This window comes from Dendrobates tinctorius, unplaced genomic scaffold (assembly GCF_039654945.1).
Source record: "Dendrobates tinctorius isolate UK_male_01 unplaced genomic scaffold, ASM3965494v1 ptg000039l, whole genome shotgun sequence".
NCBI classification, from domain to species: domain Eukaryota; kingdom Metazoa; phylum Chordata; class Amphibia; order Anura; family Dendrobatidae; genus Dendrobates; species Dendrobates tinctorius.
The window spans coordinates 27,084,211-27,110,437 of NW_027361707.1; the positions used below are offsets into that span (position 1 = coordinate 27,084,211).

Sequence of the window (26,227 nt, forward strand, 5' to 3'; positions counted from 1 at the left end):
AAAGACAGCAGGTAGAACTCTCTGGCGGAGAAATTGGCAGCGTCAGAATGAGTGATGCTTTCCCCATTGCAATACCCCCAGATGTGAAATGTTGATTTGGTGTCGGGCAGCCATAGGCCTCAGAGAAAAAGATTACCAGGCAATGGTAGAACCAGTGTACTCTGATAGCAGGCCCACTGTCCTGACAGCCAGAGGAGTAGTGGATGTCCGTAAAGGGAGAGTACCTGTACGCCTTTTGAATTGTGGGGAGGAAGAGGCCACCATACCTCGGTATGCCACAGTTGCTAAGCTGCTCACTGTCAGTAACAATGCAATGCAGGCAGCAGAGCCCTTGGTCTCATCCGACCAGGTGGAGGACAATGGCACTGTCAAGCAGCTGGAGGAGTGGTGCCAGCAGCTGCAGGTGGGGAATGACTCTACACCTTCTTACCAGAAAAATGGGGTTTACAGGGTGACCCAGGAATATCAGCGGGTATTCAGTAAACCCCGCCTATATTTTGGGTAGGCAAAAGGGGTTCAACATCATATCCCCACTGGAGATCATCCACCCATTAAAGAAAGGTACCGGCCTATACCCCCAACACAATACCAATGTGCCAAAGGTATGTTGAGAGAGATGAAGGAAGCAGGGGTTATCAGAGACAGTTGTAGCCCCTGGGCAGCTCCAATAGTTTTTGTAAAGAAAAAGGATGGTACCATGAGAATGTGTGTTGATTACAGGAAAATTAACAGCATTACACATAAGGATGCCTACCCATTACCTAGAATTGAGGAGTCATTAGCTGCACTTAAAACTGCTAACTATTTTTCCACCTTAGATCTCACTAGTGGGTATTGGCAGGTTTCCATGGCAGAGGCAGACAAGGAGAAAACAGCATTTACCACCCCAATGGGTCTCTGTGAGTTCAACTATATGCCATTCGGGCTCTGCACCGCCCCAGGAACATTTCAACGGCTGATGGAGTGCTGCCTGGGACACAAGAACTTCGAGACGGTCCTGTTGTACCTTGATGATGTCATTGTTTTCTCCAAGACTTATGAAGACCATCTGAAGCACCTGGCTGAGGTGTTTGAAGCCTTGTCCAACTTTGGCCTGAAGGTGAAGCCATCCAAATGCCACCTCCTGAAGCCCAAGGTACAGTACCTCGGTCATGTAGTGAGTGCAGAAGGTGTGGCACCGGATCCTGACAAAGTCACAGTCATCCGCGACTGTCCGAAGCCCAGCAACCTCCATGAAGTACATCAGTTCCTTGGGTTGGTAGGCTACTACCGAAGGTTCATCAAAGGCTTCACTGAAATAGCCACTCCTATGCAAAATCTTCTGGTGGGGCAGTCCAAGAAAGCCAAACAGAAAAGTTCCACATTTGAATGGACAGAGGAGTTGGAGAGGTCCTTCACCCGACTGAAGATGGCTCTCACAGGAGATGACGTTCTGGCCTACCCAGATTATGACCAACCTTTTGTGTTGTATACTGATGCCAGCAACGTGGGATTTGAAGCAGTACTGTCACAGGTACAGAATGGCAAAGAAAGGGTGATCTCCTACGCCAGCAGGAAGCTTCGTCCCACTGGAAGGAACCCTGACAACTACAGTTCCTTCAAACTGGAGTTCCTCGCCATAGTCTGGGCTGTGACTGAAAGATTCAAGCATTACCTAGCTTCAGCCAAGTTTACCACCTTCATGGACAACAACCCGTTGACTCACTTGGAAACTGCAAAACTAGGTGCACTGGAACAGCGATGAATGGCTCGGCTGTCTAACTATGAGTTTACCATCAAGTACCGGGCAGGGCATAAGAATGCCAATGCTGATGCACTGTCCAGAATGCCTAATCTGCCAGATGCAGGAGAAGACCCTGAGGCTCTTGAAGAAATAGAGTTACCTCCCTTCCACCGGCCAATTGCGGCTCAACGTGCTCAAGGAGTGAGGAACAGACGGTCTGGCTTGAAAGAGGTCACCCTAAATCCATTGCCCCATCATGACTGGTCAGAAACACAGGATAGTGACCCCGCAGTCCGCCTGGCGAAGGAGCTACTGTCACAAGCTGACTCACACCCAGAGTCGGATGCTCCTGAAGAAACCCAGCAGTTGTGGATGTAGAGAGGCCGGCTGTTCATTTATGAAGGAAAGCTGTGTCGGAGGAGTATCAATGCCCGCACTCATGAGTTGGTCTGGCAGGTGGTAGTCCGAAAGAGAGAGGCATCAGTGGTCCTGGAAGCATACCCCAATGGAGCTGGCCACTTCAGATGGAAGAAGTTGGAAGCATTGCTCCGGGAGAGGTTCTACTGGGCTGGTATGAGGAAAGCCATTGAAAAGTGGTGCCGAGAGTGTGGACAAGGTAACCTGCGCAGAAAGGATCGAAACAGCCAGAGAGCTCCTCTACAGCCAATAATAACCAAACAGCCACTTGAATTGGTCGCCCTAGACCATGTGAAGCTGGTCCCAAGCCGTTCAGGCTACATCTATGCTCTTACCATCGTGGACCACTATTCAAGATTCCCGGTAGTTGTGCGTGTCAAAGATCAAACAGCCAGGACAGCAGCCAGAGCCTTTCAACAGCACTTCTGTAGACCACACGGTTACCCGGAGAGAGTGCTTACAGATCAAGGTCCAGCTTTTGAGGCAGAAGTATTCCAGGAATTCTGTAACTTGTACGGTTGCAAGAAGATCAGGACAACACCGTACCATCCACAGACCAATGGCATGTGTGGAAAGATGAACCAGGTTGTGATTGACCTACTGAAGACCTTGCCTTTGGAGGAGAGGAATCTGTGGCCAGAAAAGTTGCCAGATCTGGTAGACCTCTACAACCACATTCCTGTGAATTCCACCAACTGCACTCCAGCCTACCTAATGAGAGCGAGGCCTGGTAAACTGCCTATTGATTTGGACATGGGAGTCCTGACACCTGAAGTGACATCACCAGATGCTGACTGGGATACAGAGAGGCAGCAACAGTACAGAAGAGTACAAGAGTGTGTGGAGAAGAGTCTAGCTCAGGCAAGACAAAAACAAGAAAGGCACTATAACCAACATGCACCTGCAGTCCCCTTGTCACCAGGAGAACAAGTCCTCAAGAGGAAAAGAAGACTGCATAAATTAGATGACCAATGGGAAGCTGAACCCTACACCATTCTACCCTCAAATTTTGACAATACCAAGGTGTGCCTTATTAGTAAAGATGGAGGAGAAACCTCAGCAGCAGTATCAAGGGATCATTTGAAATTATGCCCTGACCAGTTAAGAGAAAGAATGGAAGAACAAAATAACATCCAACCCATAGAAGAAGAAAAGGTCAGCACTATACTTGGAGAATTCCCTGCCAATTGGACTAAAGTAAATGACGCCATAGTGGTGCCAGTGTTGACATTTCCCCAACTGGTAGTACAAGAAGAAGTGACTCATGACAACACTGAAAATCGGGAAGTTCAGGTAGCAAATGCCATACCAGCAGTGGAGCCAGAGAACCCTCGTCCTGCCAGTGGTGAGTCTGTCATACCCATGGTGAGACTAAGAATCGGTAGGAGAATACTACCCAGTTTACCCACACCAGAGTTACGCAGGTCTACCTGTACTACACAAGGTATACCACCCATCAGATATCGTGTATAGCTAAGTTTATGTGAATGTTCAAATTGTGTATATATGTAACTGTTCTCAAGTTTTGTGCCTGCAGATAACCTGTAAGAAGCCTTTTGAAGTTCTTGTTTCATGTTTTGATAGACATTGGACCACAGGACTTGTGTGGTCACTACCCTTGTAAATTGTTCACCAATTGCCCAGGAATGGACCATGGACATTGATGCTTGGACTTATCATCATAGGACTATTTTTGGAGCATGTGGTTTTTGTAAATTTTTCATTTTTCTTAAATCTTGTAACCTTCATATTGTTTACATGTTTATATGCTTTTCATGTTTTTCTTTTATCAGTCCAGGAGTACTGACTTGCACTAGGGGGGAATGTGGCACCCCCAGGAGTATGGTCGCCACAGTGGCATTGCCTTGCTCCAGGGAGGGTGATGGCAGGCTTGGAGGCAATGAAGGGTCTCTCTAGCAGTTAACCATGTCATGCAACAGAGTTCCCACTCCGGGCCAACAGAGGGAGCTCTGAACCAGGATTGGGGGAGGAGTGCTCTCTGAGGGCCAGGAAGGGAAATCAGGAGTTAGTGTGAGGAGGGCAATGTGTGTAGACGTATGGAGAGAAGCTGGATGTTGAGCTGAGGAAAGAGAGCTCCGTCCCAGTGATAGCGCATGTTCTGGAGCCTGGTCTCCACGGTTGTATGGATACTGAAGGTCCTGGAACAGAAACCAGAGGAATAGGAAGCTGTAAATGCTCTATTCCCAACTAAGACTCGGAGGCACAAAAGCGACGGGTGAGCCAAGAGAGAGAGAGGGCTACAGCTGTCTGCCATACGAGGTAGTTCTAAGAGAAGATAAGAATGAGGAACTTCAGTGTAACAAAGTACTGCATGTACCTCAAGCCAGTGCTAGGAAGGAGACTACACAACCCATCTGATAGAGAGATCCCTGAGTTGCTTCCAGGCTAGCCTGCTCCTGTGCCATCTGTAACCAGGACCCTGGACTGCGTTTGCCAAGTAAAGGTAAAGAAACTGCACCTTGTTGTGTCCTTGCCTCCTTCCTGCAACATTCTCAGCACTGCTACATCTCTGTGCCAAACACTGCAACCTCTTCCTAAACATTCCACTATACTGCCCTGGGACCAACAGCCCTACCTGTGGAGGGCTACAACATCATTGCTGCACTACACCATCTGTCCCAGAGGATCCGCTTGCAGCGTCGGCTTAACATCTCCCTTGCCGAACACCACAGGTGGCATCACGAATCACTTATAAACTTTATTCCCAACTCAACCCCTTTTACATGGGCGCCCAGGGCCATGGACCGGGTCACTGCTGCTGTGACAATCCCCTCTGAGAGACTGGCCCGGTACCGAGTACCCCACAGCCCTGGGAGGGCGACCCATGTATAACATCTGGTACCATTGCCAATGGTGTTAAAAATCCGGCCTCTCACCCTCGGTGTCTAAGGCTGGTTTCACACTTGCGTTTTTTCGCGCTGGATTTTAGCGCTAAAAACGCATGCATTTTTTTTCCCTATATTTTGCATGGGATGCGCTTATGTGCGCATACACATGCGTTTGTATGCGTTTTTCCGCGCATGCGTTTTTTGCGGTATGCGCTCGGGTGCACAAAATGCATCCTGTTGCATTTTTTGGGCGTCCGACTTGCCTCAAAAAAACGCATGCGCGCAATGCGTTTTTTTACAGCAAGACACCCATTATAAGTCTATGGGTGCGCATATGTGCGCATTGGCATGCTTATGTATGCGTTTTTTTGCGCATGCATTTTTTTTTTAACCATTAGTTGGACAATGGAATTTAGGGGTTTGGGTTAGAGTTAGGGTTAGTTAAGGGGGTTTAGGGCTAGGGTTAGGGTTAGGGTTAGCTAGAGTTTAGGGTTAGGGTTAGGGTTTGGGTTAGGGTTAGTAGGGTTTGGTTAAGGGTTAGGGTTAGTATGGTTTGGTTAAGGGTTAGGGTTAGGGTCAGGGTTAGGGTTAGGGTCAGGGTTAGGGTCAGGGTTAGGGTTAGGATCAGGGTTAGGGTCAGGGTTAGGGTTAGGGTTAGTAAAGTCATGGTTTGGGTTAGTGTGAGGGGCCACCTAATCTTGGAAAAAAACGCAAACGCGGTAAAACCGCACTAAAAACGCATACAAACGCATAAAAACGCTGCGTTTTTTTCATGCATGCTCATAAAAATGCTTGAAAAAAACGCAGCATTTGTATGCGTTTGTATGCGTTTTTTCAATGCGTTTTTTTGCGGGAAAAACGCGCTGCAAAAAAAGCAAGTGTGAAAGTAGCCTAACATCCACATTCTCCCAATTTGGTATATACCATCCTTCGGCCCCTGGGGTATAACATCTGGTCCCTCGCCCCTGGTGCATGACATCCAGCCCATCTCCCCCACCCCCCCGGTGTAAAACATCTGCCCCCTTACCCCTGGTGTATAACATCCATCCCCTCACCCTCGGTTTATAACATCTGGACCCCCAGTGTATTACAACCATCCCCTTACTCCTGGTGTATAACATCCGTCCCCTTGCCCCCGGTATATAACATTCATCCCTCTTATCTCTTGGCATCACAGACTTGGCCCTATCTTGGATCTTGTCATACCTAACAGACCGTATATTCAAAGTCTCCCACTCGCACACCACCTCCTCATCTCGCCCTCTATCTGTCGCAGTCCCGCAAGGTTCAGTCCTAGGGACCCTGCTCTTCTCCATTTACACCTTCGGCTTCGGACAGCTCAAAGAATCTCATGGCTTTCAGTATCACCTCCATGGTGATGACTCACAAATCTACATCTCTGGACCAGATATTACCTCCATACTAACCAGAATCCCTCAATGTCTGTCTGCCATTTCATCCTTTTTCTCTGCTAGATTTCTAAAACTTAATATGGACAAAACAGAATTCATCATCTTTCCCCCATCTCACTCGACCCCCCTAACGGGCCTATACATTAAAGTAAATGGCTGCCCACTCTCCTCAGTCCCATAAGTTCACTGCCTTGGGGTAATCCTTGACACTGATCTCTCTTTCAAACCACATATCCAAGCCTTTTGCACTTCCTGCCGACTTCAACTCAAAAACATTTCACGGATCCGTACATTCCTCAACCAAGAATCTGCAAAAACCCTAGTCCATGCCCTCATCATCTCCCGTCTTGACTACTAAAACCTCCTGCTCTGTGGCCTCCCCTCTAACACACTCGCACCCCTCCAATCTTTTCTAAACTCTGCTGCTTGATTAATCCATCTGTCCCCCGCTATTCCCCATCCTCTCCCCCTCTGTCAATCCCTGCACTGGCTCCCCATTACCCAAAGACTCCAGTTCAAAACCACAACCTGTGTCCTCCATACATCTGTGACCTCGTCTCCCAGTACTTACCTGCATGCAACCTCCGATCCTTACAAGATCTCCTTCTCTACTCCCCTCTTATCTCCTCTTTCCACAATAACATACAACATTTCTAATGAGCATCCCCCCTACTCTGGAACTCTCTACCTGTTAGGAACGGTGGAACGCACTAAATTGATAAATAATAAAGTGCGTTCGCTGCTCGGGGTCCACCGTGCAGTAGGTGTTAAAACCGCTGCTAAACAATGGCAGATGTGCTATATGGTGGTATAATGCACTCGGGTTCAACGTCACCCGATGAGTGCAGAGCGGACTCTGTTAAACTTACAGAGGTGCTGTAACAGAAACATACAAGTATACACTGAGCCAGTTAGACTTCACCGGACTCAGTGAAATTGCACAGACGGTATCTGGGCACAGGACACGGTTCCGAGACAGGGGACGGTGTCCGTCTAGACCTACCGCACGTGTGGCGTCGCTGCTGCGGACGCCGGTAAGTGCTGCTACATGCAGCGCGGCGGCAGACACAGCCGCTAAGCCATGGTGCCTTGAGAGACGTGACACCACCGGACGCTAGTGTAGAGGTGTGGTGTGCACAGTGGCCTATGGCTTGCCACTGACTGGCGCGGACTCTAACTATAGTTCCCTATCCACAAGCGTAAAATCAGAGGGAGGGGAATCTTAGTGAGTCAGTCACCAGAATCATACATCCATCACCATTCACACATCTAGCAAGAATAGCTTATACTAGCGCATGGCCGAACGGCCATGCGGCCCTTTTAAGCCGTGCGCTGCTGGGACCTTCCAGATCTCTGAGATGGACCAATAAGATCAGGAGAAGGACCTGAGCACGTGACTCCTGACCTCCAATGGGAGATCGTCTCATGAACATGCTCAGAGGAGCGGCAGAGGGACTTAGCCTCAGGAGTAACTTGCTGCGAAGTAGTATGTGAGGCTCTGGACTCCTGCTGTGTAGCCTCAGGAATCCAACGCCTAACATTACCCCCCCTCCTAGGGCCCCCCTCCTGGCAAAATTTTTTGCCACGTACCACCTTATGACCCACAGAGGTGTAGGCCTCAGACTCGTCCGCAGACCAGCCTGATGTCCCGGCAGATGACTTGAAAAACCGGAACATGTGAATTGGTCCGAGAGAAGGCACGAGGAGGGCATCGGGGATGGCTAAGTCGCCAGGAGCCGAAGTTGGTGTGGGGCGCCGAAGTGTGTCGGCGGGCGTCTTCATTCTCATTACAGAGATTTGAGTGACATGCGGGGTGCGACCCAGACTGTCGCGGACCTCCATTGCCCGGTCTGCCACCGGCAAGAGACACCGTAACCCAGCCGACCTCTGTTTAGAGGATCTACTCCGAGCACAGGAGGCACATGCCTGAATATATTTTTTAGTGTCCTGAGCCCTGTGCAGCCACCAATAAGAGCTAGCCAGGAGTTTTGTGGTACGCTTGTAACCAAAGTGACCACCCACCCTGGACGCATGTGCCCACGCAAGAACCTTGGACCACAGGTGAGGCGGAACAAAGGTTTTGCTCGGCGGCACTGGTTCAAGGACGACAAGAGCCATGAACTTCAGATTCCCAGTGAGGGGTGCAGAATGATCTACGGGCACCTCCACAGAGGCTACTTGACCACTGCCCCCCATGCACCTTCCCACACAGTTCTTGCTCCAGCCCAGTATACTCCCTGAGGACCACTCAATATGGGGAGAATGGCAACGTAATCAGGGGAGTCCAAGAAGCACCTGGTCGATGCCCTTAGGCATGATGAGCAGGGACAACATCTCGCGATGAGACGGGGAGATTGAGAATCCTAGGGGTGCTGTCTGGTGGGTAATCTGAGACGTAAGGTACATCCGTTAACCACCCTAACAGTCACGGGGTGAGGAAGTGGCACCAGTGGAATGGTGTGCTTTTGGGCAAAAGCTGAGGACATAAAGTTTCCCTCTGCCCCAGAGTCCACTGTGACCTCTACCTCCCAGGAGGAAGCCCCGCTTTCTAACGTCCCTCGGAATACTGGTTTGGAGGAGAAAGTTTTCATATTATGTAGATCTCCACCAACTGCCACGGGAGGTGAACGTTTTTTCGACCTCTGCGGACACCTCTTAGCCAGGTGGTCCGACTGTCGACACAGGTAGCAGCAAGTGGGACCCTGTGCCGGATGTGGTTTCGGACCGGTACGGGACACGTCTGAGTTCAGGAGGTAAAACCTCCAGATCAGGAGTCTCCAGCAATTCGGAGAAGCCAGGAGTCGACCTAAACTTCTGTCTGGATTGAGTATGCTCCAGCCCGCGCTCCGTAAAACGGAGGTCTATACAGGTGGAGGTCGCTATCAACTCTTCCAGGCTGATGGGAACCTCCCTGGTGGATAAGGCATCTGTTATGAATGAGTCACTGAAGGAGGAAAAAGCAAAAATACAAGCTAAGTCCAGAAAACCGGAGAGGTTCGTAGCTATCGGATTGCAGACCCCTGATCCTATCCACAACAACTAACAGTAGCCGTGGGGGGTACCTACGATGCCCTAGACCCCTCGAACACAGCCGGAGAACTAAATAGGCCTAAAGAAAGAAAGGGGAAATCTAAACTGCCCCTGAGCAGACCCCAAAGCAATAGGCAGTCCCCAACATATAATGACGGTGAAGCAAGATGAAATCACTAACACAGATAGAAAGATAGGTTGAGCAAACGATAGGGCCCAAGCTAACTAAAAAGGACAGGATAGAAAAGCTGCTGTCTGCAATCCATAAAAAACCCTACCAAAAAATGTCCCAACCGTCTGATAGGAAAAACAGGCCCTGTCGCTAGGACTTCAAAAAGACTATATCAGCACTCAGGTAAATTCTGAAGACAGAGCAAAGAGACAAACTGATCAGAGACAAAAATGGAACTCAGCACACCCCCGACCGGGGATGGCTGAACTCCAAAAAACAAGGTAAACAAAACAAAACTAATAAGTTCAATAGCAGAGCAAAAACTTGTCTTTGGGAAGCAGGAATCAGACTGGTCTCCAAGAATCCAGCAGAGAAATCACCAGCAACTCAGAAGGGCGTCGGCTGCCTTATATCCAGTCAGAATTTCCTGTTACCCAGTCATCATCTACCAGATCAGGTGTTTGGTAATCAGCCTCACTACCTTCCTTCACTAGAAGAGGGAGTTCATCAAACATCGACAGTGAAGGGGAAAATGAACTCACAACTGGTATCTTTAACATGCTCAGCCAACCCTCTCCAGAACACAGGGATGAGTGCTCTATCAGGCCACTCGAGCTCGGAGGCCAGTGTCCAGAAACGAACGGCATACTGACTGACCGACTGAGTTCCCTGCGTAAGCGCAAGTAACTGGAGAGAGGTATCATGAGTGACCCATGGGCCCAAAAAGACCTGCTTTAGAGATGTTAAGAACTGAGCAGTGGTCTGAACTTCTGGCTCACCACATCCCCACAGTGGCGTGGCCCACTCCAACGCCCTGCCCGACAAAAGGGAAACGAGGAACCCCACCTTAGCCCATTCTGTAGGGAAACATGCGGCCAGTAACTCAAGCTGAATAGAGCACTGGCTCACGAAACCCCAAAGGAGGCGCTATCGCCAGAAAATTTATCGGGCAACGGGAGGCGGGTAACGGTGCAGGCTTAGACGTGGACACACGTGAGACAGCCTCTGCAACTGCCTGAGCAGCAGCCTCAGTAAACTTCGCAGCGGAGGCAGCACTCTCGACAGTAGCCAACCTGCCCTCCAGCTGCTGAATGTACCGCTGAGGCTGCTGCATGTCTGCCATTATTAGCCAGAACCTGGTGCTAGTATAATGTTAGGAACGGCGGAACGCACTATATAAATAAATAATAAAGTGCGTTTGTCGCTCGGGGTCCACCGTGCAGTAGGTGTTAAAACCACTGCTAAACAATGGCAGATGCGCTATATGGCGGTATAATGCGCTCGGGTTCAACGTCACCCGATGAGCGCGGAGCGGACTCTGTTAAACTCACAGAGGCGCTGTAACAGAAACATACAAGTATACACTGAGCCAGTTTGACTTCACCGGACTCAGAGAAATTGCATGCACGGTATCTGGTCACAGGACACGGTTCCAAGACAGTGGACGGTGTCCGTCTAGACTTACCGTGCGTGTGGCGTCGCTGCTGCGGACGCCGGTAAGTGCTGCTACATGTAGCATGGCGGCAGACACAGCCGCTAAGCCATGGTGCCTTGAGAGACGTGACACCACCGGACGCTAGTGTAGAGGTGCAATGTGCACAGTGGCCTATGGCTTGCCACTGACTGGCGTGGACTCTAACTATAGTTCCCTATCCACATGCGTAATATCAAAGGGAGGGGAATCTTAATGAGTCAGTCACCAGAATCATACATCCATCACCATTCACACATCTAGTAAGAATAGCCTATACTAGCGCATGGCCGAACGGCCATGCGGCCCTTTTATAGCCGTGCGCTGCCGGGACCTTCCAGATCTCTGAGTTGGATCAATCAGAGCAGGAGAAGGACCTGAGCACGTGACTCCCGACCTCCAATGGGAGATCGTCTCATGAGCATGCTCAGAGGAGCGGCAGAGGGACTTAGCCTCAGGAGTAACTTGCTGCGAAGTAGTATGTGAGGCTCTGGACTCCTGCTGTGTAGCCGCAGGAATCCGACGCCTAACACTACCACAACATATCAGACTCTTGCCTACCATCGAAAACCTTCAAAAAGAACCTGAAGGCCTACCTCTTCAGACAAACCTACAACCTCCAGTAACCACCGATTGACCAAGCCACTGCATGACAAGCTCTACCCTCGCCTACTGTATCCTCACCCATTATTATTATTATTTATTATTATTATGCATTTATATAACGCCATTTATTCCATGGAGCTTTATATGTGAAAAGGGGAAATATAGACAAGTGTAATATATACAAGTGTAAGACAAGGGACACACAAGTGTTAGGCGTCAGATTTCCAGCACTGCACAGCGGGAATCCCGAGCCTTGCCTCCGACGGTCTCCTATTCCTCCCCAGCCGCAGAGGAGCTTGCTCAGCAAACTTGTCGGTCCCGGCGCTCTGTCCAGACCAGCTCCATGGGTTTGCTTGCTGCTGCCACCCCTGGTTCAGCTTTGGCAATGCATGCTGCTCAGCAGCAAGATCCTCCAGGGACTAAGTCCTCATGTCGGGCCACTGAGCATGCCTGTGGAGTGATCTCCCATTGGAGATCAAAGGTCATGTGCTCAGGTCCTGCTCGTGTTCGGATTGGCCCATCCGAGAAGCAAGGAGGAACACGGACGCCTGTGGCTATAAAAGGTTCGCATGGCCGCTCGGGTGAGGTTAACCCCGTGTGTGCCGTTATTTCACCGCCATATCGCGTCCGCCATTACCGAGCAGCAGTTAACACCTCTGCACGGTGGACCCCGGGCTGCGAACGCACCTAAACACCATCTTATTATTTGGTGTGTTCCGCCAGCCCTTAACATTATCTTAGCGCCAGGGTCTGGCCGATAATGGCGGATGAACAACGACTGCAAAGGTACATCCAGCAGCTGGAGGGTAGGTTGGCAGCGCTAGAGCGTTCCACCTCAGCTGCGGATGTTACCTCGGTCGCCGTTCAGGCAGCTACAGAGGCTGTCACTCGTGTCTCCACGGCCAGTCCTGCCCCGACCTTGTGCCGCCTCCCGCTGCCCGAGAAGTTCTCAGGGGATAGTGCTTCATGTAGGGGTTTCGTGAGTCAGTGCTCCATTCACCTAGAGCTGCTGGCTACACGATTTCCCTCTGAGCGGGCCAAGGTGGGATTTATCATCTCCCTCCTGTCGGGCAGGTCCTTGGAATGGGCCACTCCACTGTGGGAGCGTAGGGATCCCCTGGTACAGAGTGCCACCCACTTCTTGGTCGCTCTGAAACAGGTGTTCCTGGGACCTCAGGTCACACATGATACGGCACTCCAGTTGCTGGCGCTAACCCAGGGTTCGTCTTTGGTCAGCCAGTATGCCATCCTCTTCAGAACTCTGGCCTCTGAGCTGGAGTGGCCAGATAAGGTGCTCATACCCATATTCTGGAGAGGCCTGGCTGATCATGTCAAGGACGCCCTGGCCACCAGGGAGGTGCCCACCACCCTAGAGGAGCTCATTACAGTCTCCACCCGGATTGACGTTCGCTTCACTGAGCGAGGGTTGGAGCGCTCCAGGTCCCGCCAACGCTATAAGTTGGCTCCAAATTTTGCCAGACCGCTGGAACCCCTCGGCCCACCGCCTGAGCCTCCAGAGGCCATGGAGGTGTCCCGCACAGGGTCCAGGGCCCGGTCCGTGCGGGTACCCCCAGTCTGCTTCCGTTGGCAGACTGGGCACCACGCTAACCAGTGCGCACAGCGGTCGGGAAACGCCCCCGTCTAGTGGTTATCGGAGGGGGCCTACTAGACACAGATAATTTCTCCTCCAAGCTCCTGTTTAAAGGGGCGTTAGAGTTTGAGTCTTCCACTCTGATGGTGGAGGTTTGCGTGGACTCTGGGGCGGAGGGCAACTTTATGTCATCTGCCTTCGCTCAACAACATGCAGTCCCTCTGGTCTTGCTACCTCAGCCAGTCACCATTAGGGTGGTGAATGGGGCGACACTCCCGTCCCAAATCATCCACCAGACGGCTCCACTGAGACTCTCACTGTCTCCGTCTCATCAGGAGATGCTGTCTCTCCTTGTGATGCCAGAAGGTATCGACCAGGTCCTCCTAGGGGTTCCCTGGTTACGGGCCCACTCTCCCCACATAGACTGGTCCTAGGGGAAAATCCTCGCTTGGAGTAAGTCCTGCGAGGGTAGGTGTCTGAGGGACTGCATTCAGGTCGCTACTTCTGAGGTTCCTGCAGATCTCTCCTCGCTTCCCAAGCCATATCGGCAGTATGCAGACGTTTTCTCCAAGAAGGCGGCGGAGATCCTTCCGCCGCACCGCCCTTACGACTGTCCTATTGACCTCTTGCCCGGCGCTGAGCCTCCTCGGGGTCGAGTATACCCCCTATCTCTCCCAGAGACAGACGCCATGTCGCAGTATATCAGGGAGAATCTGGCAAGGGGATTCATTAGGAAGTCGGTGTCCCCGGCGGGAGCGGGTTTCTTCTTTCCCCATTCTTCTTTTGGACAATTACGTCCATGCATCGATTACAGGGGACTTAACGCCATAACCGTTAAGAACAAGTATCCTCTGCCCCTGATATCAGAACTATTTGATAGGCTACGGGGAGCGAGAGTGTTTACTAAGCTTGATCTGCGGGGAGCCTATAACCTGATTTGCATCCGTGATGGGGACGAATGGAAGACGGCATTTAACACCAGAGATGGGCACTATGAATATCTGGTGATGCCCTTCGGGCTATGTAACGCCCCAGCCGTCTTCCAAGATTTTGTGAACGATATCTTCCGGGATATGCTTGCCACCTCGGTAGTAGTCTATCTGGATGATATTCTTATTTTTTCTCCAGATATTTACTCCCACCGGAGAGATGTTCGCAAAGTTTTCGATCTCCTGCGGGCCAACTCCCTCTATGCCAAATTGGAGAAATGTGTGTTTGAGCAGGAGTCCTTGCCTTTCCTGGGTTACATGGGGTTTGGCCATGGATCCTGCCAAGCTACAGGCGGTGATGGATTGGCAGGAACCCCATTCTCTCAAAGCGGTGCAGCGCTTTATGGGGTTCATAAATTACTATCGCCAATTCATTCCCCATTTCTCAACTTTGGTTGCACCCGTGGTAGCCCTCACCAAGAAGGGTGCGAACCCCAAACTGTGGTCGGAGACTGTCTCCAAGGCTTTCGCCTCCATTAAGTCCCATTTTGCTAGCGCTCCCATTCTACATCGCCCTGATGTAGATAAGCCATTCATTCTAGAAGTGGATGCCTCCTCCGTTGGTGCTGGGGCGGTCCTTTTCCAGAAGGACTCGCAAGGTCGGAAGCACCCATGCTTCTTCTTCTCCAAGACCTTCACACCGGCGGAGAGGAATTATTCCATCGGGGACAGGGAGTTGCTAGCAATGAAGCTGGCCTTCTCAGAATGGAGACATCTCCTGGAGGGGGCTCGCCATCCTTTCCAGGTGTTCACCAATCACAAAAATTTGGTCTATTTGCAGACGGCTCAGCGGCTGAATTCTCGTCAGGCCAGATGGTCCTTGTTCTTCTCCCGGTTCCATTTCGCACTACATTTTCTCTCCGGGGAGAAGAACGTCCGAGCCGATGCTCTTTCTCGCTCTGTGGTGTCATCAGAGGAGGAGGAGGAGCCTCAACTTATAGTCCCATCGGAGAGCCTGAGGACCGTGGCTCCGGTTGCTCTTGAGTCTGTACCTCCGGGCAAGACTTTTGTCGCTGTCCATCTGCGACCGGAGGTCCTCTCGTGGGCTCATTCGTCCAGAGTGGGAGGTCATTTCGGGATCAAACGGACCACTGAACTACTGGCGAGGACGTACTGGTGGCCGCATATGGCCCGTGACGTCAAGGACTATATTCAAGCGTGCGTCTCTTGCGCCCAGAATCGGCCCTCTCGGCAGCGGCCCGCTGGGTTACTCTATCCTCTGCCGGTTGCGGACAGGCCCTGGGAGATGGTTGGTATGGACTTTGTGGTGGGTCTGCCCAAGTCCAGTGGCAGCACCGTCATCTGGGTGATCACTGATCATTTCTCCAAGATGGTGCACCTAGTACCACTCTCTCGGCTACCGTCGGCACGAGGCCTAGCAGCATTGTTCATTAAACATGTTTTCCGCCTACACGGCATGCCGGATAAGATTGTCAGCGACCGGGGTCCCCAGTTTGCTTCTCGGTTCAGGAGAGAGCTCTGTTCTCTGCTCAGCATTGAGCTAAATCTCTCTTCGGCCTATCATCCCGAGACGAATGGGTTGGTGGAGAGAGCCAACCAGACCCTGGTGACATATCTGCGACATTTTGTCTCGGCTAGGCAGGATGATTGGGCATCATTACTGCCGTGGGCGGAGTTCGCCTTGAACAACGCGGTAGCCGATTCCACAGGTCAGACCCCATTTCTCTTAAATTACGGTCAGCATCCGCGCGTCCCCGTGCCCATGCCCATGTCATCCACCGACTCTAGGGTGGCAGACTGGGCGGTGGAAGCACGTGACATTTGGGACCGCACGCAGGATGCTATCCGGGTCTCCAAGGAGAGAATGAGGTCCTCCGCTGATACCCACCTGCGCCCTGCTCCGACCTTTGCCCCTGGCGACTTAGTGTGGCTCTCTGCCCGTAACATCAGGCTGCGGGTGGAATCCGCTAAGTTCGCACCACGCTACATCGGTCCTTTCAAGGTCCTCGAGCAGATTAATCCTGTGGTCTACCGTCTAGCCCTTCCACCACACTTGGCTATCTCGGACACGTTTCATGTGTCTCTCCTCAAGCCAGTTCACATGTCCCGGTTTTCTGAGCCAGCTGCCAGAACATCAGATCTGTCGTCTGACGAGTTTGAGGTCAATGCCATCGTGGGACGCAAGGTGATGCGGGGCAAAAAGTTTTACTTGGTGGATTGGAAGGGTCATGGTCCAGAGGCCCGGACCTGGGAGCCGGTGGAGAATATCCACGCTCCTCTTCTCATTGCAGAGTTTGAGCAGAGCGAGGCTCAGAGAGGAGGGGGGGTAATGTTAGGCGTCGGATTTCCGGCACTGCACAGCGGGAATCCCGAGCCTTGCCTCCGACGGTCTCCCATTCCTCCCCAGCCGCAGAGGAGCTTGCTCAGCAAACTCGTCGGTCCCGGCGCTCTGTCCAGACCAGCTCCGTGGGTTTGCTTGCTGCTGCCACCCCTGGTTCAGCTTTGGCAATGCATGCTGCTCAGCAGCAAGATCCTCCAGGGACTAAGTCCTCATGTCGGGCCACTGAGCATGCCTGTGGAGTGATCTCCCATTGGAGATCAAAGGTCATGTGCTCAGGTCCTGCTCGTGTTCGGATTGGCCCATCCGAGAAGCAAGGAGGATCACGGACGCCTGCGGCTATAAAAGGTTCGCATGGCCGCTCGGCCATGCGCTAAGATAGACTCAAATAGTTTGGTGTGTATGATGATGGATGCATGTATCTGGTGTCTGACTCATTATGAAACCCCTACCCTTTGATATGTCTGTTGTTAGGGTTTAGAGACTGAGTCAGCGCCTGCTAGTGGCTAGCCTGTAGGCCACAGTGCATACCGGCTGTCTGCACACTTGCACACGCCATTTATTTGATCCCTGTTGGTATCGCAGTCGCGGTGCCGGGCGCTAGCGGTCTAGAGGGACTTCAGTCCTGCTGTCTAAGGGCTGAGTTCTGTGACGTTACGCTAGCGCTTACTCTGCCGAGCTCTGTGAGCGAAAACAGGCTACGGCATCTATTATTTGCGGTAGTGCGGCTCTAAGTCATAAGAGTTCGCCTCGGTACACCTTGGGTGAGGTTAACCCCGTGTGTGCCGTTATTTCACCGCCATATCGCGTCCGCCATTACCGAGCAGCAGTTAACACCTCTGCACGGTGGACCCCGGGCTGCGAACGCACCTAAACACCATCTTATTATTTGGTGTGTTCCGCCAGCCCTTAACAACAAGTACATAAGGAGAGGGGACCCATCCCTTGTAGATTGTGAGCCCTTGCGGGCAGGATCCTCTCTCCTCCTGTACCAATTGTGACTTGTATTATTTAAGATTACTTTACTCATTTTTATCATCTACAGTATACCTCTTTTCACATGTAAAGTGCCATGGAATAAATTGCGCTATAATAATAAATAATAATAATAATCCCCTCGCCCCTTGGTGTATAATATTCGTTCCCTTACCCCTGGTGTATAACATCCGCCCCGGTGTATAATATCCGCCCCCTCGCCCCCCCCCGGTGTATAACATCAAGCCCCATACCCCCCCACTGTATAACATCCAGCCCCTTTCCCCCCAGTGTATAACATTCAGCCCACTGCAATGCCATCTGCCTTAACTAACATATGACAGAAATCAGTCACTGATACCAATGTGGTTCTGTAAGTCCATTCATTACATTTGTTCCCTTCTAAAAATTCTTCCATCATCTGTGAGTGATATTATTGAGAAGTTGAAGCAATTAAGAACTAGAGATGAGCAAATCAATCCACTGGGCATCGAGTTCAAGTCAAATTTCCTAAAACTCATGGCTTCACCTGAATTCAAAAAGTTTTGCAGGACAATCTTTTTGTGTGGTCCCGCAGGCTTCCCCATAATGCCCTGCAGTAATGACATCTATCGGATTATCATACCTTGAACAGTGTTGGTCAGTATAGGGACCATCACAGATCAGCGATTCCCAGTGGAGCATAGTCTGTATGACAGAGTCATTTTCCATCTCCAGAGTCATTGGGTAAGTCTATCTCTTCTATAGAGTGTAAGCACTTATGGTCAGTGTGGTTCTCTCTCCTGTAAAGCGCAAGCTCTTATGGTCAGCGGGCTTTTCTCTCTGTCTCCTGTAGAGTGTAAGCTCTTATGGTCATCTGGGTCCTCTCTCCTGTAGAGTGTAAGCTCTCATGTTCAGCAATGTTCTCTCTCTCTCCTGTAGAGTGTAAGTTCTTATGGTCAGCAGGGTTCTCTCTCTATTGTAGAGTGTAAGCTCTTATGGTCAGTGGGGTCCTCTCTCTCTCTCCTGTAGAGTATAAGCTCTTATGGTCAGTGGGGTACTCTCTCTCCTGTAGATTGTAAGCTCTTATGATCAGCAGGGTCCTCTATCTCCTGTAGAGTGTAAGCTCTTATGATCAGTGGGGTCCTCTCTCCTGTAGAGTGTAAACTCTTATGATCAGCGGGGTCCTCGCTAGCTCTCCCTCCACTCCCATACATGTATTTTTTATGCAATTAAGAGCTTTCCAGTATTGAGGTTTCCAAACAATTATTTGCCGCAACTCAAATTTTAAAAAATCCGCTTATTTCTATCAGGAACTGTAGCAAAACTATGTGTTTGTCAAGCAGGTACCACTTTAGGAAACGATCCTTTTCATTTTTAGAGGAGTTTTAAGCTATGTGCACATGATGCTATAAAAAGTGGCATTGCTGTGCACATATTCAATCTTTTGTTATGTCTTTTAACCACAACAGGGTTTGGAAACCGTAAAGCGGTTAAAAGAAGTAGCATGTTCCTTTTTTGGGGCGACTTCCACTAGGTAGCCTCTCGCCACTGTAGCTCAAAGTACAATGAAAAGAGGCAAAGCCTCTGCAAAACACAATGGCATAGCTACTTCAGGGAAAGGATCATAAGCGTTTTCATGACGTGACTTTGTCTAGAAAAACTTGTCAACTTTGCTGCCAGACAAAATACACTTATGGTTTGCACATAGTAACATGTTTTTCAGATAGGTATGCTCCACAATCCACCAGAAAAAGAGCTCAATAAACGTAAAAATTGCAATGTCAAAGTGACTTGTGCATGTTCAGTCTTTTCAACTTCTTCTAACTGCTTTAGGTTTCCAAGGACTTGAAACATCGACCTGACAAGTCTTCAGGTGGCTTCCGCCTAAAGGCACTCAGTGCTTTATATATAAAAGATTTTTAAAAAAACACTGGCGGCAAACCTGCCACAAAAACAACCGATAAGACGCTACAGAAGATGCTACAGATATGCCGGTGATTAAAGGACAACATGGCACATACTCTTATTTTTCCTATAGTTTCCTAAATCAGGTTTGAGGCATTTTGGAAAAGTTTTTTCATAGAATCGTAGAGTTGGAAGGGACCTCCTGGGCCATCTGGTCCAACCCCCTGCTTTTCTCCTGGAAACAATATTTTGAAGCCTATATTAGAAAGATTTCCTTCACTGATGTGACATTCTCGGCCTCTCCCCAACATCAGGGTCTGACCTCACAAATGCTCATCTTCTAGCTGCAAAGGAACCAACTCCATATTAATTCCTATGGGTTTGGATTAGGAGATAAAAGTTCCTGCAGGAGTAATGTGGAGGTTTGATATCCCAACATTTTTGAACATTTTATATAGAATATATAAACCATATAGAAATATATGGAAAATTATATTTAATATGCACAGACATAGTCCATGAAGAGTAAAAATTATATTTAATATGCACAGACATAGTCCATGAAGAGTAAACTATCTGTCTGTGTGACCACATCCACAGAATACCGCAAATGACTTTGAAATAGATGCAGAAAGACATACGAAGGATGGAGGGTCAGGAGCAAAAGAGAGGAGGAGGAATATTTTAAGTTCTAAGAAGATCTAAAGACCGCTGGTGTCAATTTCTTCTTTGAAGTAGGTGAATAGGATTATGTAGTATAGAGGAAAGGGTATAGAGTTGTCAGTGGGAGCAGAGATAGAAGTTTAAAGCAGCCTAAACAGAGCTTACATCAATGTGAATAAGCCGTCATGAAGAAGAAAGCATGCCCATTTAGGTACGCTTTAAGGGTACGATAGCCATTGATTAAAAATGAGGACATTTCATGAGCATGATTCATGTCCTTATTGTCTCCATATTAAGATATTTCCAATATGTACTTATTGGTACAAGTCATGAGCGAACGTGCTCGGATGACGTGTTATATGGGCATACTATGGTGTTATTCGAGTATCTTGGGCATGCTCGAATAATATGTTTGAGTCCCCGCGACTTCATGTTTTGCGGCTGTTAGACAGGTGCTACACATGCGGGCAATCCCCGCATGTGCAGCGGCTGTCTAAGAGCCCCGAGATATGCAGGACTCGAACATATTATTCTAACATGCCCAAGATACTTGGAAACATCTGAGAGTGCTCGATAACAGGATAACACGTTATACGAGCACGCTCGCTCATCACTAATAGGTACCCGTCAGTTTACCTGACATACCTGTATTGTCCATGAAATAACAATTCTGGATCATTTTTACATATAAGTCTTTGCTATGTTGTTCCTGTGTAATAGCTTCCAGAAATTTGTGAAAAAATTGACAATAGGGTGTTATTATTTAGGGGGGTGTCCAGATAATTTCAGACTTTGCAGGGGCAGGGACACCTATTTTTGGCAATGCGAATGGTAACACCCAATTGTCACTACATTAACCCTTTCTCGACGTAAGACAAACATGTCTATCCTACGTAGGATGTGGGTGTATGGAGCAGGCTCAAGATGCCCAATGCTTACACAACAAATACCAGTCTGCATCATACAGCCAACGCCTACCTCTAACAGCAGCAACTTGAGTTATTTCTGATCTCTGCTGTCAATCATTTAAATGTTGACTTTAATATTGATGGCCTATTTTTAGGAAAGGTCATCGATGTCTGATTGGCGGCGGTGTGACACCCGTCACCCTTGCCGATCAGCTGTCCCTGATGTCGGCAGCGGCTGGAACTGTTCAGTAACAGAGCTACACAGCTTCTTCAATTTAATTGTGGGCGTGACCTGGTACTGCACATCCGCGCCCTATTGATTTGAATTGAACGCCTTTAAATGGTTGTGATTCATGTGCATACAGTACTGAGATTAAGATAACGAGGCCTAATGAAAGCGCTCAACACAGCCATCTTTGTACTCACATAAAGCCCAACCTGATTATAGAATCATAGAATCGTAGAGTTGGAAGGGACCTCCTGGGTCATCTGGTCCAACCCCCTGCTCAAAGCAGGATTCGCTAAATCATCCCATACAGATATCTGTCCAGCCTCTGTTTGAAGACTTCTATTGAAGGAGAACTCACCACCTCTTGTGGCAGCCTGTTCCACTCATTGATCACTCTAACTGTCAAAAAGTTTTTTCTGATATCTAATCTGTGTCTCCTCCCAATCAGTTTCATCCCATTGCTTCTAATCTTTCCTTGTGCAAATGAGAATAAAGATGATCCTTCTGCAATGTGTCAGCCCTTGAGATATTTGTAGACAGTTATTAAGTCTCCTCTCAGTCTTCTCTTTTGCAGGCTAAACAATCCCAAATCCTGCAACCTTTCCTCATAAGACAGGATTTGCAGACCAAAGACCAAAGAGGAGTAGAGGGCAATAATGACTTCACGTGATCTAGACTGTATGCTTCTGTTACTACATCCTAGAATTGCATTTGCCTTTTTTGCTGCTGCATCACACTGTTGACTCATATTCAGTCTGTGATCTATTAGTATACCCAAGTCTTTTTCACATGTGCTGTTGCTTAGCCCTATTCCTCCCATTCTGTATATGCTTTTTTCATTTTTATTGCCCAGGTGTAGTACTTTGCATTTTTCCCTGTTAAAAACCATTCTGTTAGTTGCTGCCCACTGCTCCAGTTTATTTATATCTTTTTGAATCTTCTCTCTCTCTTCTCTAGTATTAGCTATCCCTCCTAGCTTTGTGTCATCAGCAAATTTAATATTGATATATTGATGTATATAGTACAAGCGATCAAACAGTTTCAAAACCCCTAATGGGACAAAAAAGAATAATTGAAAGTTAAAGAAGAAAAACGTTTTAAAAAATAGTTAAAAATTTAAATAAACAAATATAAAGGTTTTAATCGTTTTCTTTTCCCAGTCTGAAAATAAAGAATTCAATCAAATAAAATGATAACCATTACTAGTATCCCCACTTCTGCAAGTGTTCAATCTATCATAACAGAAAATGTATTAACCAATAAAGTAAGTCCGTCAACAGAAAAATTATATATCCTACAATGCCACCAATAAAAACAACAACGTACCTGCAAAATACAAGCCAGCAAACATCTCAGAAAATTGTGCCACAACCAAATTTTTTTTTAATAAAGTTTGGATTTTTTTTAAGCCACTAGAATATGAAAATATACAAGATTGGTACTAATCAGTAATCGTACCAACCTAAAAAATCATATTACCAGGTCACTTATAATCTACAATGAATGCTGTGAAACCAAACCCCCCAAAAATGGAGAAATTGCATTTTTTTCAAAATTTCACCTTATTTGGAATTTTTTTCCTGTTTTTCAGGACATTGAATGGTAAATTGAATGGTATTATTCAAAACTACAACTTGTCCAACAAAAAAAACAAGTCGTCATATGTCTATGTCGAATTAAAACTAAAAACGTAAATGCTCTTGGAAGAAGAGGAGAAAAGAACAAAGATGCAAAATTGAAAACTCACCAACATTGCAGCACTTATAAAACCCCTTTACAGCAAGATATCCAGCTCCCTAATATCTTGAATCATTTGTTGTTTTGGACTAATTCTACCCTTTTAGTTATATCAATGTGCCATAGTACTTACAGTATCCGCACCGCGTTCCACCCTCAAAGACAAAGCCGTTGGCCACGGCTCCATATCTTCTCAAGTCTGACAATTTCCACTGTCCTATAACCACCGGTGGTAGATCTCTGGCGAGAACCAAGATGTCGTTGCACAGGTGCAATGTCGCAGGTCCACTTTCCAGTTTAGTGCCAGGCAATACTCCAACGTGAAATCTGTGAACTAGGATAAAAAGAGAAATATGTCAGCCTTTTCCTTATGAAATGTGTTTATCCTTTTTTGGGAAGGAGGGACATGACGCTCATCCATGGCTCAAACCGGACAAACTCTACTTCAACCAGTTGACCCAATGATTTTCTTGGGGTTATTTTGTGCTTACATTTTGGATGACAAAAAAGTGACGTAAAAGCTTTGAAAAGCCGCAAAATTTTGGTGCAACTCTGATTTCTAGCGTGGTGCACGGAGACACATGTATCTCATTAGATACTGTAGATTCATAAAGACGCGTGCTCCTCTTCCTGAGTGGGGAGCGTCTGACTGCACCATGCCCCCGGGAAAGTTGCCGGTCTTAAAGAATCGAGGTCTTTGTGTGGTGAAATGGTAAAAAAGGCAAAATCCTTGTTTTTTTTATGTTTCTTTTGTTGTGAAATTCACCTGTCAAAATTATTCTCCTGGTCAATACGATTAGAGTGACACCAAAATTGTAAAGGTTTTTTTACTATTTCAGAGTCTTAAGAAAAATTCTAAACTTTGTAAATTAAAAATTTGTTTTGTGCCACCATTTTTACAGACACATAACTTTTTAATTTTCCCGTCAATAGCGCTATTTCAGGGCTTTCTTTTTGTGTGCCAAGATGTCATTTTTTATTGATTCTATTTTACGGTACATATGATGTTTTGATCACTATTCATGCTTTTATATGGGAGGTTTGGTGGACAATAAACAGCAGTTTTGGCAGTTCAATTTTTTTTGCTTCATCATGATTATTGGATGGCTTACACAGTTTTATTAGATCATACTTTTACAAACACAACACAAAAACATACTTTTTTTTTCTAAATTTCTTTATTTTTAACTTGGCAGGGTAAAAAAAAAGAGAATGATTTCAATGTTTTTGATTTTTTATTATTTATTTTATATTTAAATTTTGTATTTTTTACTTTAGGTATATTGGGTGACTTGAACCTGTGATTATTTGATCACTAGTACTTTATACAGCTTTCAATAATGCTTCACAGGAGAATCAATATGGCAGTGAAGGGGGTCACCATACGGCTCCAATGACAACCCATTGATACACTGTTATCACGTTGTGTGTAAAGGGACGATGTGCACCCAGAGCAAACTCAGTGATTGAGAACAGCATTTAAGGTGTTAACAACAGCTCCGACGGTTCTGCTGGAGGCAGATGCCGGCTGCATGGCACAGCCGGCATCTGCCCTCTGTGGAGTGGGCTCAACTCCTGATCCCACTCCATGCACCTCGACTCACTTCATGACAGATATATTCACCATTCAGCATTAAGGAGTTAAAATGCAATTCACACTTAAATCATCTTGGCTAACTATTTAGCATATGATTAGTTATGCATGTTCTTGCCATGCCACTACATTGTAACTGTTTTGCTCCTTTAAAACTAAATGTATTTTTTTATTATTTTGCTAGTATTTTGTAAATCCACGTATGGCTTCCAACACTGCCTGAATCCTTCTGGGCATGTTCTTCATCAGATTCATATGCAGATAGAAGATAGGACACACAAAAGCGCAATAGGGTCTTATCTCATGTTACATAGGGTACACCCACCAAGAGAACTACTCACCTGGTGAGAACAATAAAAAGACATGTAATAATGGCTGCTGCTGCAGATCCACAGGTCAATGCAGGACCTGGTAGAAGTATACACTTAGTAGGAGGAGAGGATCATCACCGCGCTGCTGCAAGAAGAATTCCAGGAATAGTAAAAGTTCAACGTGGTTTATTCAACGTGTTTCAGGGTTCAGGCGACCCCTTCGTCAGGACATACCACTTACAATATTCCTGGAATTCTTCTTGCAGCATCGAGGTGATGATTCTCTCCTCCTACTAAGTGTATACTTCATCAGATTCAAGCATGTGTCGACCAAAATCTGATCTCAGGTCTCTTCTACTTATTCCCAAAGTTGGTGCATACTGGTCAACTCACTTGAGTATATATACAGATTTTTCTTTAACTCTACCCACAAGTGTTGGATTGGGTTGAGGTTTGGGGACTGTGGGGGGCCATTCCAGCTCCTCTACTGTCTACTGTCTTTGAACAATTTCTTCGCCAATCTCAGTGTATGCGTCTGGTCGTTGTCCTGCTGGAACACTATGTCATCTTTTTCATACACGTAGTACTTAAGTGTACTAAGTAATTTGTCTTGTAGGATACTCACATATAACTCAGCATTGAGATCATATTTGATCCCAGTGAAGTATCCAATGCCTTTGGCTGTGAAACAATGCCATATCATCAGGCTTCCTCCACCGAACTTGACATTTACTTCAATCTCTCAATCTGTAAGCCCCTTTTTCCCCTTCTTCCATTCCCACTTGCACCCATCAAAGCAAAGTCTATTGACTTTCATCTCATCTTTCCAAATTACCCATTTCCAATCTTCTACTGTCAACTTTTCGCATTTTTTTGCAAACTCAACGCTTTTTTTTGATGATACTGAAGTTGAGGCTTCTTCACCTTTTTTTCGGGCCACCATTCCAGACCTGTGTAAAGTGCATCGCACGGTGCTTGCATGGGCATCTGTGATCTCACTATTGTGAAGCATACGAGTCCCCTCCACTGCCATGTTTGTTGCACCAGAACTGATGGGATGAGCTGATTTGTTGACGCTGATATTTTCCCTGGAAGTCCACCTCTTGGCTTCTGACTGAATGGACAAACTTATTTTTCGTATTCTTCCAAATGTCATGGCACACACATGATGCAGTTTGGCAATTTTCTTAGCCATGAGACTGCTATCGATGAGCTGGATGATGAAGTTTCTCATCTCTTGAGAAATCTTCTTCATGGCTGCTCCTCAATTCAAACCACTGAGCTATTAGGGAATGTGAAAACAGGGTGATATTTTTTTAGCATACAGGAAGAAAAAGATTTTTCCACAGCCAGGAGCAAAACAG

The 26,227-nt window shown here is 47.6% G+C and overlaps 1 protein-coding gene across 1 annotated transcript in view; it reads right to left on the reverse strand.

The window, feature by feature from the left end:
* The window catches only part of DOK7 (docking protein 7), a 187,640-nt gene that overhangs the window by 135,628 nt on the left and 25,785 nt on the right, over positions 1-26,227 (reverse strand). Inside the window, exon 4 of the mRNA XM_073574565.1 lies at positions 23,092-23,292. Within this exon, the coding sequence (XP_073430666.1) occupies positions 23,092-23,292 (201 nt within the window). The remainder of the gene's footprint in view (positions 1-23,091; positions 23,293-26,227) is intronic.